We start from the raw sequence: 20194 nt of genomic DNA, 5'->3' as shown, positions 1-20194 counted from the left end.
GCTGAACTTGAGGGTTCAATGTATTTCACTTAATTGCTGGAACTGTAATGCAATATCTATGTAGGCTCTTTAATAATAAAATTGAATATCTATTCATTTTCATGAAGGCTGCTAGCAAACTGTATTTTAGCTCAAAGAATCAAAGACTTCTTTTAATTCAAATCTAAGGACACAAAATGGAGTCGTGGCAGCATTTTTCCAAGCTAGGTTTAGATCTGTTCTTGTTTAGAAAAGGACTGAAATGCAGTGAGATCTGTTCTTGTTTAGAAAAGGATTCCTCCCTCCTTTAGACTGAATAGTTGACATCATCTTTTTCTTCTTCCTCCTCTTCCGCATCTTTCTTCCCTCTCTATACTTTCTTTCCTTCTTCTCCTAGTCTCCCTCACCGTCACCAGAACCACTAAGACCACTACCATCACCACCACCATCATCATCCTCACCATCATCACCTTGTATGAATGGGGCTGTATTCAGAGCCCCCTGCAGGTTGGGATCAAGAGCAAAAGCTAAAATCCATTCCCTTAAGGGATCTGTACTTTGCAAAATAAATGATAAGAGAAGCCCTTCATTAAATGCTAAACAAACTTCAAGAAAATAATTATTCCAACAATTCAAAAAAGTAGTTAACCCTTTAGCATCCTTTAATTTTTGAAACTGTGTGCCTCAAGGAAGTTTGCTCAGTTATGTTTTAATCAGTCACCATGTGTTATGGAACACAGGAAAGGAGATATGGAGAGAGATCTAAATTTAGCAGACTCTTACAACGTGGCGAGTATGATGAGAGGCCTATCCACCAAGTCATTTTCATCTAAAACTCACATTAAAACCACCAAACCCAAAGATAATGGTAGAGGAAATTAATTCCCCCCAAAATATGGGTTTTCCCATACTTCTCAAAAAACCCACTCCCCAAAAACCAGGACTGACTAATACAGATTAAATTACAGAGAAAGTGAGATTCAGTCGGAAGAAAGAGTCAGGGCTGTAGCAAGTCATCTGATCTGGGAAACGGAGAGTTAGCTGGCCAATCAGTATGAGAGCTGACTACAAAACCTGCTGGCTTTTCTGCATGTCTGAGGTTTATAGAGAGAATCTGAGTGTATTATTTCTAAATTCTAGATCTTACAATTTAATTACAATTTTCTATTGTGGATGGTTGACTAAAGAAAATTAAAATGTTTCGAATTTCGAGTTATTCTCTAAGTAGTATTCACAGTCAAGTTTTACCACAAAAAGATGAGATTTTTTAAAAATTTGATGAAATTTTAAAAAATTTGATGAAAATCTATACTTTGGAATCTCTGAAGTATAAGTAAACCATTAAATGAATGTGGGTTTGGTTAGGTGTGGGCTCTACTGAAGAGCATCAGAACTTCTCCAAGCTGGGGCACCTGGGTGGCTCAGAGGGTGAAGCCTCTGCCTTCAGCTCAGGTCATGGTCTCAGGGTCCTGGCATCTAGCCCCACATCGAGCTCTCTACTCAGCAGGGAGCCTGCTTCCCCCTCTCTCTGCCTGCCTCTCTGCCTACTTGTGCGCTCTCTCTCTCTCTCTCTCTCTCTCTCTGTCAAATGAATGAATAAAATCTTAAAAAAAAAAAAAAAAAGAAAATATTGGGGCACCTGGGTGGCTCAGTTGGTTGAGCATCTGCCTTCAGTTCAGGTCATGATCCCAGCATCCTGGGATCGAGTCCCAAGTGGGCTCCTTGCTCAGCAGGGAGCCTGCTTCTCCCTCTACCTCTGCCTGTGCTCGCTCTCACTCTCATTCTGACAAATAAATAAATAAAATATTTAAAAATAAATAAATAAATAAATAAATAAATAAATGAAAATACATAGTAATGTAGGAAATGTGGAGAGGCATCTCAAAAACTGAAAAAAAAAAAAAAGAGGCTCTGCTTTGAGGAAAGGGATTTGGCCATGTATTATTTCTTTATTTGATTTATTTAGTAGAGCTTCTTCTCATCAAATAACCATAAAGGAATATAAGCAATTATAAAGAAAATGTTATATTATTTGAAAAATATCTAATTCATCATTCAAAGAACCTTTCTAATGGAAGAAGTAAACTGCATTAAAAGAAAGAGAAAGCATTTGCCAGAACACTGAAATTTCTATTATTAGAGTGGAAAATGATAATTAGCAAAATTTTTCAATTGACTCACTTCTACTTGAGAATAAATAAAAAGCATGCATGCTCCACAATAGGAGAAAATGTGTGTGTTATGTTTCTAGCATCATTCTCAGAGAAAGACTCTATCAAATTGCTCTCTTTTGTAGAGGTAGGTATAATGAAAAATTATTTCTCATATGATAGAAATTTAGGTCGAAAAACATTAATTGACTTAAACTATGTGCCAAAATGTCTTTCTTTTGGAAATTATTCTGTTGTGCACAGCAGTAATGTTCCGACATGTTGATTTACCTTAACACTTGAGGAACACACATCATTAAAAGCTCAGAGTCATCTCTTCCCTTTTCCCTCTGACCTCAGATTTGCTCATATTGTAACTTAATTCCCCACTGCACTCTACAACACATCCTAGTTAGCTCCTGACTTTTACCTAGAACTAAAAAGTTAAATTCCCCACTCACAATTTGAAAGAAACAAGTCAGTTATCTTGTGTTTTTTCTGTTTTTCTCCCCTTTTATTTTCACAGAGCAAAGGAGATTTCTTTCAGATTAAGACTCTCCAAGACAATGGTCACAACTTGAATAGAGAACACATGGGAAAACATGAATTATTTTCATAACGTCAGCTAATCCACAGCTGTGCCACCTGTTAGTGTGGATGATATCCAAAAGGATTTTGAAAACAAGCCAGGCAGTCTGTCTTCGATGTATGAAAAAGGAAACTGTCAAACAGTTTGCATGGCGGGGAGGGGTTTACGCTCAAAGGAAAATGGAGGCCAAAATTGACAAACTAGCAGTTATCTTCCATATTCTATGAATCACACATGAGCCGTTTGCCTTCTGGACTAATTAAGGAATAAGTAATTTCTAGAACCATTTTGAAGTTATCACTCTAAGTACATTCTGTATCAGTATCTCAATCCACTACAATGGACTTCTCACTTAGTCTCCTTAAATGTTTAAGATTAAGTTTCAATTCAGGGAAAAATGAAGTCACTATATCAAGCAAGCACTTTCATTTTTAAAGGTTACTATACTCATTCTAATGATACTGTAAAACAAAACCTAAAACAAAACCTATTGTGTATCCTTTATCTTACCAAGATGGTGGAACATGTGTTATGAGTATTTTGGAACTCTGAGACAGATAGCACCACAGTTATAAAAAAACATAATTAAGCAACTGATCCAAAAAAAAAAAAAAAAAAGATAGGAAGATGACAAAATTCTAAAAATATTGTATCTAAACTGCAGAAGTCATAATAATCAAAGTAATGTAGAAGTTAAGGGAATATCTACTGAGTCTTATGAAAAATCTTAATGTTTCCCACTGGCAAGTGTCTTCGGGCTACATTTGATAACCATGTGATGATAATTTCTTAGACTCCAGTATTAACTGCTAGTAAAAGCAGAGCTGCCAAATCACAGGACAGATTTCTCCTACACACTTTATGAAATCTGAATCTCTGTGTTTCCTTTAGCTTTGTTATTCAAATATTGAGAAGGCAACTAACAACGGTTGTTGGGATGAAGTCCTAGCTGCCTTCCATTCCCTTGTTCATGAGTCTGCAAAGTAGCCAACATCCAAGATGGATATGGAGGCTAATTAATTCTTCTGTTTAAATGACTCCTTAAGGGTTTTTGATGTTGTGGTTGTTATTTTCCTAGCCACTGTTCGATTGATTTCAATGGTATACCATTAAAGATTCAAATTCTATTAATAAAGCAAACACTTTGATGCATCTGGTTCTTTGACTTCTTTGCAATGGTTCTCAAAATATTTTACTACTAGTACTTGCTAACTGGTAGGTAGTAGTTTTAGGTTGAACTAATCATTCAATTATAAAAAACGACTGGTGAGGAAAAAACTCAGAATTACCTAGGATAAAGAGTAGTGTCAGGTTGAGATTTAAGTATATAGTAAGTATACATTTAGTTCAGCAGCCGCACAGCAGGTCAAAGTTGGGGGAAATTTCTTAACATTAAGCCTCTTTACATAAGACTCCTAAAAGGATCTGGACATTTGTTTCATTTAGAACTCTTTTGATTGTCAAGAACAGAGATTCACTCAGATTAGCTGAGGCATGGGAAGTTCCATCACTATAATGGTATTTGGAGGAATGGAGAGACCCTCGGGGCACATCAAGAAGCATCTTTTCTCAGTTCTCAAGGGGGAGTCCTACTGAGCCAGCCCATCTTTTTGGAATAAAGACTCACAGGTGATAGATTGCTGGCGGGAGCATGTAGGGATTGGATACCCTTGGCAAAGCTGTCCACATTTGGCCAACAAAAGCCACAATTGGTGACAATGAACACAGCCATAAATTACAGAGCACAGCTGATTAGTGCAGTAGAAGTGTGTGGTTGAAACAGAGCCACTTAAATCAAGCTGTGGTAGGCCGGTTGTTGTCAACATGGAGTACAGTGCAGGGTGTGGCCTCAATCTGACTGGCTGTCCTCATTACTACTTTGTAACTTCGGTCAAGTTAATTAATCTATCTGATTTTTAGTTTCCTCAATATTAGCAGCATTTAAGGTCATTGTGAGAAGTCAGTGAGTTAATTTATGGGAAGTCCTTAGGCCACTATCTGGCGCGGAAATCACTGGGCAATTTAAGTTGTCCAATATCCTCTTTTGTCAGAAAGCCAAAGCTACCTCTCTTTTCACTTATTACAGTGGTGTCTTTTCTTTAGGGATGATGTCTGTCTGAAAAAGAGTTAGGCTGCAAAGTCATCTTTCAAGGCAAAACTAACAGGAATCAAAAAAATTTTGAAGAAGAACTTCAGTCAGCCCATAAATACGATACACACGCTTCTGTGTGTCGACTTCTTCATGGTGATGCATGTAGAAATGTATAATATAAAAGGAAAAGTACATAATTATGAGCAGGCATATCAAACATAATTGCACAGTATTAATTATGAGATAAACATTAAGATTGAAAGAGAGAAAAAAATAAACCTGTGTACTGTCTGTTCATCCACGTATTCTGGTTGGTTGTAACAAGCTAAGGATATGCTGACATGACACATGCAGGTTGGGTTAAGGACGAATGAATGACGGCCATTAAACGGCAGTTATGCGATCAGTGTTCAGATGATGAAACAATGCCTGGTCACATGAGCTTCAACTTCTACTTCCTTTAGTGACGTAGTCCTCGAGGGTCACCGAGCATTGATTTCTCTTGAGGAGAGGGTAAACCAGGCATCAGTGCTGGAAGGGAGTCAGTGGTTGCCTCTGTGCATAGCTCAAGAAGCTGACACACAGGGCGCCTGGGTGGCTCAGTGGGTTAAGCCTCTGCCTTCAGCTCAGGTCATGATCTGGGTCCTGGCATCGAGCCCCGCATCGGGCTCTCTGCTCAGCAGGGAACCTGCTTCCCCCTCTCTCTCTGCCTGCCTCTCTGCCTACTTGTGATCTCTCTCTGTGTGTCAAATAAGTAAGTAAAATCTTTAAAAAAAATAAAAGAATAAAATCTCTTTTAAATAAAAAAGCTGACACACAGATTCATACACTGTTGCTAATTACAGGAGAAAAACATGATAACATTTTAGTCATTATCTTTTCAGTCCATGAAACATTTCTGGGATATTACATGTTATTTTGAGTCTTTGTTTCCTATGATGTAAATGTTCAGAAATGAAGTCAATCAGGTTTTGGCTATTTGAAATAGTTCAGCTAACTTATGAAGATTCCAGCTTGCTAGTTCTTCCTGTTTACTATTTCCTTTCTATCTCTGTACAATTTTGTCACTTCTTCTAATCATTAATTCAGCAGCTCTGACCCCCTCCTAATTCAGTAACTCATTCACTGAGGTTGTCTATAAAGCAGTGGTCACCCACCTGCCTAGCAACCTGAACACACATTCACTAGTTCAGTAATGGTCAGACTTACTTAAATCATTTACATATTTTCCCAAAGGACTGGGCAAAATGTGTGGGCATAGTTGCATGCCTACAAGTCATAAGTGTATACATTTTAAATCTTTGTAAAAATCTCTTCATGTACTTTGCCCAATCCTGCTGCAGTAACTGAAACCCTTGTTGACATGACTGGATGACCATGTACTTCAATTTTTGACAACAGGGATGCTTGGTCTATTATGGCTGAACTTCAGGGCCAAGGTTCAAAACAGCTTCTTTCCTTTTCCCCCTTTTTTTCCTCCAGTATCAGCATACTGTTGCTTTGGTAGGACTAAGATCAAATGACTGGCTTTTACTTAGAGGGCATGTTTTACAAAAAACCCCATACATTTCTTAAAACACTAGCTTCCCATTCAGCACAGTGAGATACTCACCTTTTGGGACAGTAGCAGAAATGGATGTAGCAACAGATTAATGACCCCATCTCAGTTTCACACCAAGCCATGGAGCAGAGTGACTGGTGAGGTCACCCACACTTTTAAATTATCCTCTCTCCCAGGATGAACATATATAGTTAGATTAGGGTAAATATTAGGACTGCTTTCAATTGCCTTTTACAGATCAAATAGGGAAGGAAGATCTCGTTATGAAGAAAACTGTATTTCTTATGGGAGATTTTTTAAGTTTTTAGGTAACAACTACGTATTTTTTCAGATATGTTTAAGAAACCACAGGCTTCCATTTTATATTGTAGTTGAATTTGGAAGCCGACATGGATAAATATGTGAATTCAAGTCTTTCTAATTTGTAACAGAGAAAAGTAGATTTAAATTGTAAGAAGGGACAGGAAAGCATTTTTCAAATGGAAGAGAATTCTGGTATATGTGAATTATTACTTAAGAAAATCCTATGCAATTAAGAGAAACAGGATGAAAGTTAATGCAAAGTGCTGTTGTCCTTTAAAGCAGACGAATCATTAAACCGGTCCACCTAAACTCTTAAAAAATCTCTTATGATTAACCTGCTTGTCAAGTAGCTTTCCAACTTAGATCCTCTAAATTGCATTGTTTCCTCTAACCCTGCACATACACAGAGAGCATTTATGTGCAAATATAACTTTCTAAAAACAAGCTTATATAGAAAAGGTTTCACTGGCAGAGTTGAAAGGAATAGACCAGGAATGGCGAGAGTTAAATCTTCTCAATTAATTTTTTAAAAAAGCTTAATCATAGATAACTTTACTTACATATCTTTATGTAGTTTATGTACTTACAACTTTCCATTTATAAAAAATTGTTTTCTACCACTGTTTATGATTTAATATAATTTAAATATGAACACCTTAATGATTAAAAAAAAAAAACCCATAAAAAACAAAAATCCCACTGCAACAGGAAGTTCTCTCATCACATCGTTGCTGCTTCCACCCCCATGAAGGAAAGATTTTCAGTGTTACCTGAGAAAAACATCATAACTAATTACATCATTCTTCTCGGTTCCTGCCTCTACCAGGCTTGCTCAGACATTTCAACCTGTTACCACAATCCACGATTTATATCAAAATTTTATTTAGTGCAATGAATATCACTTCTCTATGTGAAAATTACCAGTTTATCTTTCCTTGGCCAAGAAGCAATCTCCTTATGTGCTATAAAAAAATATGAAAATAAGATATTTTGTTCCTAAAGTGAAATAGTCAATAGAGATGCCTTTCAAGGATGAAAATTACCATGAAAATTTGCCATTTCAAATCATTGGTGAATACTTAAGCTATTTGTTCACACAATAAAGATAATGGAGGATTTTTTATTGAAAAAATAGATCACATGATTTCTATGTAGCTTATTGTGTTTCTTTACAGAGTATCATTAATAAGAGTATCATTAATTAATAAATTTGGGCATTACCTTATCTATTAACTTTCTCTATTGCTTTTATAAGACACTTAAATATTTAATGTCAATAGTCTTTGATTATATAGATGTGTTGACTATGTGTGTGTGTGTGCATGTGTATGTGTGTTGAGAGTCTCAGCAAAGCTCAAAATCATGAAAACTGCACTAGCTTTCGAACTACCTATTTTTTCACGTAAAACACTTTTTTAAAATCATGAATTTTCATACATTCAAAATCAAATCTTTCGAGTACTACTCTTCAATCTTACCTATGCCTCTCTTTCCAGCCTAAGAACACAAGAGCGTTTTGTAGACCATTACATAAGCCTGAGAACAAGCATGAGAGAAAATGCTGGGGATTCTGAGAGAGACCTATGGTTCCCTCCAGAGCTACCACTTGTCACACACACACAGACACACAGACACACACACACACACACACACACACACACACACATTCTTGAGTGTCCAAATCATTTGAAATTGTCAATATTTGGCCATTTCTAACCTATAAAAATGATTTCACTTTAATTTATACAGCCAGATATACCTCCAAAGGCTTAAAAATGAATCAGAAAACATCCTTCACATTTATTACTCAGAAGTTGATTATGGTCAACTCCATAGAAAGGAAAACCTTAACATCACTATGCACTCTGAAAATTTATGAACCTTTGCTCCATCTATATTAAAACTAAATCGTGTCCCCGCAAAGAAAAAAAAAAGATTTTTTTTACGACGAGGCACCAACCAAAACAGAATAAATATACGCTTGGTCTTTGTTCTATCAGATGTCCATTCAAAGCTATCGATAATGGTTACATCATCAAATTTTTAGCAACAACAAGCTCCAAATACTGCGTCTGTGGTTCACGCCAGGAGTCCCCTGACCCAGCTCGACAAGCATGAAAACATGAAATAAAGGAACGTTAACAAAGACTGGTCTAAGAAACAGTTCACAATACCGCAAAGCTCTTATCACCAAACTCGACTATGCATCCCGATACTTAGATCTGAAAGATTTGCAAATAATGACAACATTCAAGACAGACATTACTATAAGTGAGGAATAGACTAAAAGGGGGAAAAAATGCCTACCAAGAGAGAAACATTCATTAGCCTTACTGGCAAGTGTCTAAAGCAAACAAGGAAACTGCAAAATAATTACTTGGTTACAAACAAACCCCTTTTAGCACAGTACCTTTTTGTGTCTGTCCCTCTTCCATATTCTCTTCCATGGCTACTTTTCTTCAGTAGAATCTGGTACACGGAATTAATCAAAAGCTCAATTAGATGTTGGAAAAACTGGTGATTTTTTTTCCCTGGGCAGCTCCCACAGCAGTGGCTTGGGCAAGTCCTCGGAGCTTAGCTAAGTCTCCCTCGCGCCTCTTGTTTGCTTGGAGACAGGCTGTCAAGTGTAATTTCATTCAAATTACTCTTCCGTGAAGATTATCAATTTTTCTTCTCAAAGCTGCCCATTGTGTACCACTGTAAGCAGGTATTCAAGCAAATAGCCCGAGAATTTTGGGGGGAAATTTGGTCTGAATCCCAGTAGCCGAGACTCTGTGATTCACAAGCTTTGCTTTGCATTTAAAATGGGGAAAAGAAATTGAGGTTTGTATGGAAATCTGGGCTTTAAATTGGAAAGAGGCTGAGCTGTGAACAGATGGAGGGGTGTCCTCCTAACATGAAGCAGACCACCAACCCATGATTCCCCCTCTTTGCCACCAGAGTGGGAAAGCCCGGATTCCTGCCGGTTCTTTATGCCGCAGCCCAGCTTCTCACCAGTCAGACACCTTGCGAAAAAGCGTTTTCCTTTGCTCTCTGAGTCTCTAGCTAATCTGATCTAGAAGTGGCAAGAAAGGATGCAATTAAACCACCTCAGAGTCTGTCTGTACGAGGTTATTATTAACAGAGGTTTTGCAAGCTCACACATTTCAGGTTGAAAAAGATAGAGAAGTATGGTTTTCAAAAGAATGAATATAAACCCTTAAGCCTGAAAGACATATTTTAAGTCATTATTTTACTTCTGTGCCTGACAATTCTTAAAGGAAAGGGAGGAAAACACTGCAATTTTTTAAAAGGTATCTATTGATGTCTTGGTAATTCATTGTTACTTTAGTCCACTAAAACTGCTGATTTTAAATAGGAAACTGATTTTAAATGGGAATTGTTTCAAGGGTCATTACTGGGAAATGAGTAGGATAACAGAAGAAGAACAAATTCTAGATAAGGAACAACAGGGATAAGCAATTTATAATGGAAAGCTGCAGTCTGATTTGGAATGCAAATCACAACCCTGCAGTCTGGCAATAAATTAGCATTTGTACTTCAGCCCACTGAGTGACAGTACTTCACAAAAGGTATAGTGAGAAAATAAACAGTTTCTCTTTCAAGGGGGCATAAGCCCTTACTGGAGCATAAAGTATAAAGAAAGGAAGAATCCCTGTTTCTGTCTCCATGTCCAAATAAGCAAGCCCATAGAAACACACACCCCAACACACAAACTAACTCCTTACCGTCAATGGACACTAATTCACATCCTAATTCTCCATAGTACAACGTCAGAGCACATATTTCCCATGTTTTTTTTAAGTGGGCCAGTAACACGTTACAAACACACCACCTTCAGAATCATTACAAAAGCAACTATGTAGGGGCAAGACAGTTCTTGTATAACATTCCCTTTATTTCTAGGATTTCTCCTAAAAGAATGTTTAGCCTTCCTACTTCTACAATCATCTGCTATTTACTTTCCCTATTCAAATGAATTTAACCCACAGGTAAATATAACAAATACATTAAAAAAAAAAAAAAAACTATGTCTTCTGAGTATATTTCGATCTGTATTCAAGGGTTTGTGGGCAAGCTGCTTGCTCAGGGCACAGACTGAGAGAAAGAAACCATGAGGGAAATCAAAGAGCCAAATCCTAGCAGCATCTCTGCTCCAACTTATCCCTAGGCTGACATAACCTGGCATGTAGTCAAAACAGAATGGAGCATCACTCCTCATTTATAGTCTTTCCTCATTTTACACCACAGAAATCGTCAGTGAAAAATCATTAATAGTAATAGCGGCAGAAATAATGATGCCACTCTAAATTTCTGAAGCACTTTACAATCTACAAAACACATTCACATGCACTAACCCCACTGCTAAAACAAACAGAAGTATTATTTCCCCCTCATTTCGTGCTGGACAAAAACCGAGACTCAAAGAGACCTAAAAAGGGACCAAGTACGTCTTAGAACCCACATTAGTGATCCCTGTCTGACTTGCCCTGACTCTGGAAGCCAGTTTTCCTGCCTACAACATTCCATGATGAGCCGCTCCTTCCCACCTCAGCCTTTCGTTTCCACCATGCGCAGGAAAGAAAGAGAAGAAATGATAAGGAAATGAAAAGCATTCACTGGAAAAGACGGATGGAAAAATAACTAGACTTTTCCTTCTGGAAGCTTTGTGGCAGATCAACAAATTCCTTTAATGATCAACTTTTTCTCTAAAATGGACATTTTCATACAAAAATTGTTAACAAAAGAAGACAAAAGCAACTTATTCTGATTTTTTTAATATATGAAGAACCACCCCAAATCCAGGCTAACCAAATTCTTATAAGCAGAAACATGCGCACACACGGCTCCCTTGTCAGTAGGCAAGGATTATTTTTTTTTTATTGTGGCCAAAACATACCATTTTAATCATGTTTAAGTGTACAGTGCAGTGGTACTGAGGATGGTCACATCTTCTTCAGCCATCATCGCCATGAATTCCCCATTTCCTTCTCCCCCTATTCGAGGGCAGGTGAGTTGTTGTGGCTGATTGTTATTTTTAAGATTGTTTTAAAATCTTGATCTCCTTTGGACCAAAAATACTGTGAACAACCAAGTATCTGAACACTAGTTAGAAAAGAGAAATGAGTGGAATTAAACTATGTGAAGGTAAACTGTGTGAATTCTAAAATATCCTACAAGAGCCTTAAGACTGGCAACACTGTTACTTTAGATTTCCTTTAAGACCTAGAAACTGAAATGACGAGATGGCTCAATCTCACATCCTTTCCATTATACCACAATGCATTTACCCTCTGTTGTAGTCATTTATTTAAAATATGTGGTGTGGGTTCACTGGGCGGTTTAAAAATAGGATCATGAATGTTAGATATGATTTCCCTTTCAAACAGTGTTTCAGAAATATTTACAATGTTTGTTACGTTTTTTCCTGCATAAGCTAGAAGACACATCAGTCTCTAAACCTAAATCCATTCAGTCCTCATTTCTCTTACGTGACCTTAATTTGGAGCTGACTCTTTCTTTAACACTCATCTTATCTTTATAAACATTTCATTATATAAGCTATGAAAATATCTACGTATTATTCTCTTATATAATTTAGTCATCACGGTGATACAGATTCAAGATATAGTCAAGTTAATAGGGTTGCAGATGAAACAGGCTGATGGCTCCAAATGCGGCATCAACATTAAGAAGTGAAAAACAAAGAAACAAACAAACATTTAAGGTCTTTGAGTCAGATAACAAAACAGGTATGTGAAACCGCGAACCTAGTATAGACGTAAATGCTGTTGAGAACGGTTTTATTCCCTCAGATGTTTCAAACACAGATCCAGCATGAGCTTGCAAAGGAAATGTCTTAGTTGGTTTCTTTCTACATGTCAATAAAAAAGAAATTTTTTGGCTGCTGGTTTAAGCTCTCGGTCAGACACTGATTTCCACAACACTTCCCTAAAGAAAATTAAAACCACCACAAACACTTGAATGTTTTAAATGTATTATAAAAGTAGCATAACACTCTTTGAAATTTTGTAATTATATAAAGCTGTCGATACACAGAATGACCATGGTCTTTACAGGTCTTGCTAAACTTAAATATCATTATTCCTACTCCCCTTTATTATTATTTTTTTTAGATTTATTATTTATTTATTTGACAGACAGTAGGCAGAGAGGCAGGCAAAGAGAGAGGCAGGAAGCAGGCTCCCCGCTGAGCAGAGAGGCCGATCCCAGGCTGCTTGAGGCTCGATCCCAGGACCTTAGGATCATGACCTGAGCCGAAGGCAGAGGCTTTAACCCCCTGAGCCACCCCATCCTTTTATTATTTAATTGTACAAATGTTTATTCAGCATTCTTATACACACATAGGAACTTGTCGGAGGCCAGAGACACTAACAAAAAAGCTCCAGGCCTAATGATGTTCACAGTGTAATAGCAAAGACAAGTCACAAATCACAACATGGCACGACAACTAACATCTAATTGGAATTAAAAAAAAAAAAAAAAGCACAGGATTCTACATATGCTTACAGTAAGAATACCTAACCTATTATTTAAGTTTTGAGAGTTGAGAAAGATTTCTTGCTTCTTAGAAGGTAAAGGTTGGTCTGACCTGATGCCCAAAGGATGTGATATTCTCCAGGGAAAAAAGAAGGGGGTGGAAGGGAGCAGGAAAGGTCTTCTGGATGGTCCAAACTGAAGACTCAAAAGCTCATAAAGAGAAGTATTTTTCTGGTCCCACGAAATGGACTAACATCTGGCCACATGGGCAAAACCCCTCTTTTACTACTTATAGGCCATCTTACCCCAAGGTGTTCAGGAGTCTTGTGCTGGAAAATCCAGTCCTGAGTCTTGGTCCCCAGAGTTACTGAAGAGGCAAGGAGACACTCCAGAGACCAGTCTTGTGCCCTTCAAGACTGGAGTCTTAAAAAGGAGATGATGAGAAACCCATTATTAGTCACCCCAAGAAATTACCTTTAGTTCTCTCCAGCTCTGTCACACTAAGACCTTTCCCCTTTGTCTTTTCAGAGTTGGCCAAGCCTGCTATTGTGACAATGTCATGGTCTATTTACAACTAGTCAGTGGTCTGCCAGTGTTCTTAGGACAAAGTTCAACCTACGGAGTTTGGGGGGAGAGATGGGGCATGGCGTGGGAGGAGCCAGGCCCTGAAGCCCAACTTCCCCGGTCACTCCTCACTCACTCTCCTCCGCTCCCCCAAACTGTTGTTCCTTCTGCCCAAATCACTTCTCCCTCCACCCTCAAAGAGCTAGAACTACTCACGTGTCAGATCTTAAATGAACTGTCCCCTGGCAAAACTTCCCTGACCCAGAGAATGAGCCTCCGGTAGCGCTGATAATACATAACATTACGGAGTTATTGCCCAAAGTTGGCATTTTACATTTATTTTCCCCACTGGCCTGCAGCCCACAAGCCCCGTGAGGTCAGAGACTCTATCCACCCCCTACAAGCAAGCTTTCATCAGATATTTGTCAAACTCACAAATAAATAAATGAAATGATAATAATGAATGAATGAATGAATGAATGAACTCGTGGCTTAAAATACACTTCCTCTTACATTTAGCAGCTTCCACAAAGTGTTTTAAAGTGTAGACAATAGTCTTTACAATAGTTCCAAGAGATACAGGTCGTGTTCATATACAAAAAAGACCACGCCTCAAGTGCTGAAAGCAGAATGATAAACAGGTATTTCAAAAAGCAGGCAGTAAAACAAAAAAGCAAGTGGGAAATTATTAATAGTGCGCCATGTTTCCTTTACTAAGGGAAAGCTACACTGTCATAAGCACTGATTATAATAAGGAGACAGTAAATTTCTAGGAGTGACACTCCTCAGATCACATTTACCCTTCCAAAATAAGAATAATCGTGTTTACTGTAAGCCAAAAAATTGCTAAAATTTTTTAAACTTCTAAATAGTTTTTGTCTCTCTCCAAAATGCTAACAAACTAGAGAAAACCCAAACCCTTTTCGTTAATTTTGCTCTCCTTGAAGCATAACGCTTGGGAAAGTAAGGGGGTAGGCGGGGGAGCGGGCATGGATAAAGCATGCTTCCCAAAAGCACGGTAACCAGCAGGGGTCTGTGCTTAGTAGCTCAAAATCCAAACTCTGCTACCAACTGAGAAAGAGATAGTAAAAAATGGCCCAAGTTGGTTCTTTATTTTCTCAGAAATGTTACTTAAATTGAGCTCACCAGAGAATCAACTGCACAGCTCAATCACACCTTCAACTTGAATTGATCCACTGACTACCATGTAGTGAAAGCTGGGCCAAGCAATCAGGACAGATGTGGTCCCCTGCTCTCAAAGACCTCGCAGCTCAGCCCAAAGACAGAGAGGACTCAACAAGTGCTTGGAACACAGAATAATAATAACCAAAATTGTACCCAGCCCTCAGCATGTGGGAGTACTAGTTCAAGGCATTTATAATTATTCCACTTAATCTTCAAATAACCCTATCAGGTAGTTACTAGTGTCCCCATTTTTACAAATAATGAAATAGGCACAGAAAGGTTCAATTATTTACACAAAATAACATGGGCATTCTGACTCCAAAGACTGTTCCTCAAACTACTCCATGTCTGCCCACGCTAACATAAGTAGTAGACCCAAGAGCATTTAAGATGAGCTAAGGCTCTTGGCACAAAGTTCTAATTCAGACATAACACTTTACATAATAATAAATACCCATATGTCTATTATCCAACATGTAAAATAAAATAGTGAAAGATTACTGTGCCCTTTTGTTAACTGCATTCTCCTCTTCATTCTCCCTAATCCTACCTCTGATCCCTGTTAACCACCAATCAGTCTCAAGGCGTTTTTATTCCTTATACCATACACACACATACACACACACACACACACATATATTACACATATACTATATATCCTGTATGCCTTATATACATATATATTATATATACTATATATTCTGTATACTGTCCTCATAATTTTATATATATATATATGTATAAAGTATACACACACAATTTAGTGTTGCTTTGCAGGTTTTGATATGATTATAAATGGTATTTTATTGTATGTATCTTCTCACATCTTTTTCCCTAATCTTCTGATGATATTTGTAGGTCTAACCTGTTGATAAGCATTAATATTGTTTCTCGTTTCTAAACTGCTGCAGAAAATATTACAATGAATATTCTTATGCATGTCTCTGTGTGCACATATGTAAAAGCTCTCCTATTATTTATAATATATAATATAACTCTATATTACATATATGCTGTATATGACTACATTATATATAATGTGACTATTTCTGAATTCCCTCTTCTGTGTCATTAGTCTGTAGGTCCATTTCTGAGATAATAATACATTTTCTTAATTATGTCAGTTTATGGTCACTTTATATCTAGAAGATCAAGTCCTCAGAATTGGATCATTCTCTTAAAAATCATTTGCAAAACCTTGGCCCCTTGATCAACTGTATGCATTTTAAAATCAGCTTTCAAATACTGTTTGGGAAAATAACTTGCATTTATCAAACTCACAGTAACTACACAAAGTTAGTGAGACACAATTAGCGTCTTCACAAAATTGAACCCGTTTCCATGAACATGAGCTATCTGTCCATTTATTCAGGACTTCTTTCATATATTTTGAGAACATGTAAAAAATGTCCTCCCTAGGGGCACCTGGGTGGCTCATTGTGGTTAAGCCTCTGCCTTCGGCTCAGGTCATGATCTCAGGGTCCTTGGATCGAGCCCTGCATCGGGCTCTCTGATCAGCAGGGAGCCTGCTTCCCTTCCTCTCTCTCTGCCTGTCTCTCTGCCTACTTGTGATCTCTATCAAATAAATAAATAAAAATTTTAAAAAAAAGTCCTCCCAAAAAGCTCTGCATATACTTCATTGTTTTTATTTTTAGGTATTCTGGGTTCTTTTACCAAAAAAAAAAAAAAAAAAAAAGACATTTTCCAATTCTTTTTGACTGAAGTTAAGGAACTCAATATTTTAAAATTAATCCTATAAGGAAATTGTTAACCTCTCCTGCAGTTCTAATAATGTATAAATCTTAAACTTTCTGTGCAACCATAGCATCTCTGAACTAAAGCAGATTTGATTCTTTCTAACCTCTTTATCTGTATGTATTTTTCCTATCTTCCTGCACACTCTAGGAGCACCAACCCAATTCTGAATTGAATCAGTAAACAAGTGTCCCCACTTCATGGTGTTTGTAGTAGGTTTGGGTAGATACATTTTATCTGCATGAATGGAGATTCCCTTTGGTTCCATACTGCTGAGGCTTTCATCATAAAGTACGTTGCATTTTACCTATCTTTTCCCACAAGCATGATTATATGTATATTATCTCCATGAATATAGTCCATTAATACATTAAAAGGATTGTATCAATGTCAAATTAACCAAACTCTCAATTAATGTTGTTTGGTCAATTTTTTTCTCTACTGGTAAAAAAACTTTACTCCAATAAAAAAAGCTTTACCAAATATGTATCTACACCAAATATATACATATTTGTTAAAGCATTTTTATATATGTATCTGTATACTTTTATATATAAAATATCAGTTAGTAACTACATTCATTAAACATTAACTTGGATACACACAATACTAATTCATGTTCTAATTCATTTAACACAACAGTCGTCAGAGGTAGGTAATATTATTATCATTTCCCATTTTTAGATGAGGAAACAGAATAGTTTGCACGGGGCGCCTGGGTGGCTCAGTCAGTTAAGTGTCTGCCTTCTGCTCAGGGTCCTGGGATCGAGTCCTGCATCAAGCTCCCTGCTCTGCAGGGAGCCTACTTCTCCCTCATCCTCTGCCTGCCATTACCCCTGCTTGTGCTCTCTCTCTCTTTCTCTCTCTGTCAAGTAAATAAATAAAATCTTTAAAAGAAAAAAAAAGAGTAAGCCTGATGATACACAGACCTGTACCCTTCGGGCAAATAATACATTATATCTTAATAAAAATACTTTTTAAAAAATCTGCCAAAAAAAAAAAAAAAATCTGCCAAAGAGGGTAGATCTCATCTTAAATGTTCTTACCAAAACTTTAAAAATAAAATTTAAAAATTTGAGTCTGGGACTGAAAAAAAAAGAGTGATTTGCAGAGATCACCCAGCTCTTTTTTTTTTTTTTTAATTTATTTATTCATTTGACAGAAAGATCACAGGTAGGCAGAGAGGCAGGCAGAGAGAAAGGGGGAAGCAGGCTCCCTGCTGAGCAGAGAGCCCGATGCTGGGCTTGATCCCAGGACCCTGAGATCATGACCTGAGCTGAAAGCAGAGGCTTAACCCACTGAGCCACCCAGGCACCCCGAGATCACCCAGCTCTTAAGGGACAAAGATGAGATTCAAGCCCAGAGCTTTAGGTTTCCAAATACTCTTGAGAGGCTACAAAATACTGGGAAGCTGAAACCTGTGTCTGAGGCCACTTAACCACCGTGGTTTAAAAAAAGAGAACAGGGGCTTGGGTGGCTCAGTGGGTTAAGCCTCTGCCTTTGGCTCAGGTCATGACTCACAGTCCTGAGATCGAGCTCCGAATCAGGCTCTCTGCTTCCCCTCCCCACCCCCACCGCCTGTCTTTCTGCCTACTTGTGATCTCTCTCTCTGTCAAATAAATTTCAAAAAACTTAAAAAAAAAAAAAATAGAGAAGTATCCGGAAAGTGAATGGAATGCAGGGGGCAGAGACAAGAGCTGCTTCTGCTCCACACCCTTACAACACGTACACACACACACACCATGGAACAGAGACTGTCTCACAGACAACACACACTCACAACCTTGGGGGACTGTGCCTCTCCATCAGTGATGGACTCTGTACAGGCTCCGAGAAGCTGCCCAATTCAATCATTCTCCCAATGCGTGAAGCCCTGCCAGGCAGTCGCTGCACCTTTGCCCCCCTTTCCCTGGCCAAACACTCAGGGCACCTGGCACTACCCTCACCCATCACCACTTCAGTTCCCTGTGCTTCCTGGTGGCTCTCCGCTGTACACTGGGTGTCCCCAGGACAACCCCAGTTTATCTTCAACTAATTACCTGGGGCACCTCCCCCAAAATAAAAGAGAGAATCACAGGAGTAGCTTTTCAGGTGTTAATCTCTGCTTGTGTTCTTGGTACAAACTCAACTTGGTTACATTATACAATTGCTTTAATTTTGCCTTTACTATACCAAAAGCTCTTCTTTTAATTGGAAACTGCCTTTTCAATCTGGTTTTCTCTAAACACTGCTACTGCTTTTCTCCTCTAACGAGGAAAAAAGAAAAGCACTTTAGGAAGGAATTGGTTATAACGTTCTTGGTGCATCCCCAAATTGAAATACCATGTAGGAGTTTGTGATTATGTGAATCATGCTTATCAATATGAAAAGTTATTCACAATAAATGAAGTGATAGAACTGTGTAACAAAACAGTCTGAGTAGTAAGTTTTATATTTTAAAGTATACTTACATCTATGGAAACAATAATTTGAGAATGTTAAGAATGCTTCTTTTTAGAAAGTAGAATTTGCAATACTGTTTTTTCATTCTTTGCCTGCCTTTGGTCCTGTTTAAGTGGTTTTAAAAAAGTACTTTAAATATCAGAAAGAAGAACAACTTCATAAAGCTGACAATGTAAGTTGGTTACCACTAACTGTCACCTCATATGATCTAGGTGCTGCACTAACAATTCATCTAAGTTCTTTGTACCACATTTCTCTCTTATGGGAAAAACTGAGGCTTTCAAGAGTTCCGTGACTTTCTTAAGGTGACACAGCTGGCGAATGAAGGCACTGGGATTTGAATTTTGGTCTTTCTAATTGTAAATTCAACCCTCGCAACAAGGTGAATTATCCAGTACTTAATTAACAGGGTTCTAGGGAGCTTCATGTTCACATGTCTTCATTTTTGTGTAAAGTCTCGGTGTTACAGGAAGGGCAATGGATATCCTATACTTTAGCTGAAGGACGAGTTATTTTTTCCTCCATTTATTTGAACCAATGTTTAACAACTTAGAAATCTCAGGTAAGCCTAATCTTACTTGCCATACTGGATGTTGCAAATGACGAGCTTATAAAAACCAAAACGTAAGAACAGAGAGTGAGAGACAGAGCAAGAGGAGAAGGGAGGCAAATACAATGTCTGCAAGGCTGCGGTTGCCTTAAGTTCTGAGTTTTAAATACTGATTTTAAATCCTGCTTTGAGTGTTCCGGCAGACACAGATGATAGGAAAAATCCTCTGAAAAAGCTGATTACACAACGTGGTGCACAGAGCAATGATGAGGAAAAATAAGATTCAAGTCTTCTCAGCTTTATAATAAGCATCTTGGTCTTTCTGCTTACACATTAGATTGCAAGTCCTTTTATGGGTGAAAAAAAATATATGAAAGTCTACTCTTACATTTCCAGAGATCATCTTAGGTAACCTAAAAATTCTTATCTCATAAAAGGAAACTGCTCTTACATTGACAACTTTTCTCATATTCGGCATGCCCTCTACCAATACACTTTTGAACTGGTAGCCCAAAAGCAAGAA

General features: G+C 37.8%; 1 protein-coding gene across 4 annotated transcripts in view; it reads right to left on the bottom strand.

Annotated features, from left to right (window-relative positions):
- The window catches only part of GPM6A (glycoprotein M6A), a 342679-nt gene that overhangs the window by 142874 nt on the left and 179611 nt on the right, over window positions 1-20194 (bottom strand). Inside the window, exon 1 of one of the 4 annotated variants that reach the window (XM_082715846.1) lies at window positions 9085-9711. The exons of the other annotated variants lie outside the window; for them this stretch is intronic. Coding sequence (XP_082571972.1) covers window positions 9085-9121 — 37 coding nt within the window. The 5' untranslated portion in view covers window positions 9122-9711. Of the gene's footprint in view, window positions 1-9084; window positions 9712-20194 lie in introns of those variants that run through there. 4 annotated transcript variants of the gene reach the window in all.

This window comes from Mustela nivalis (genome assembly GCF_964662115.1).
Source record: "Mustela nivalis genome assembly, chromosome: 20".
Classification (NCBI taxonomy): Eukaryota; Metazoa; Chordata; class Mammalia; order Carnivora; family Mustelidae; genus Mustela; species Mustela nivalis.
Note: the sequence above shows the minus strand (reverse complement) of the source record. Positions and strands in the feature narration are given on the sequence as shown.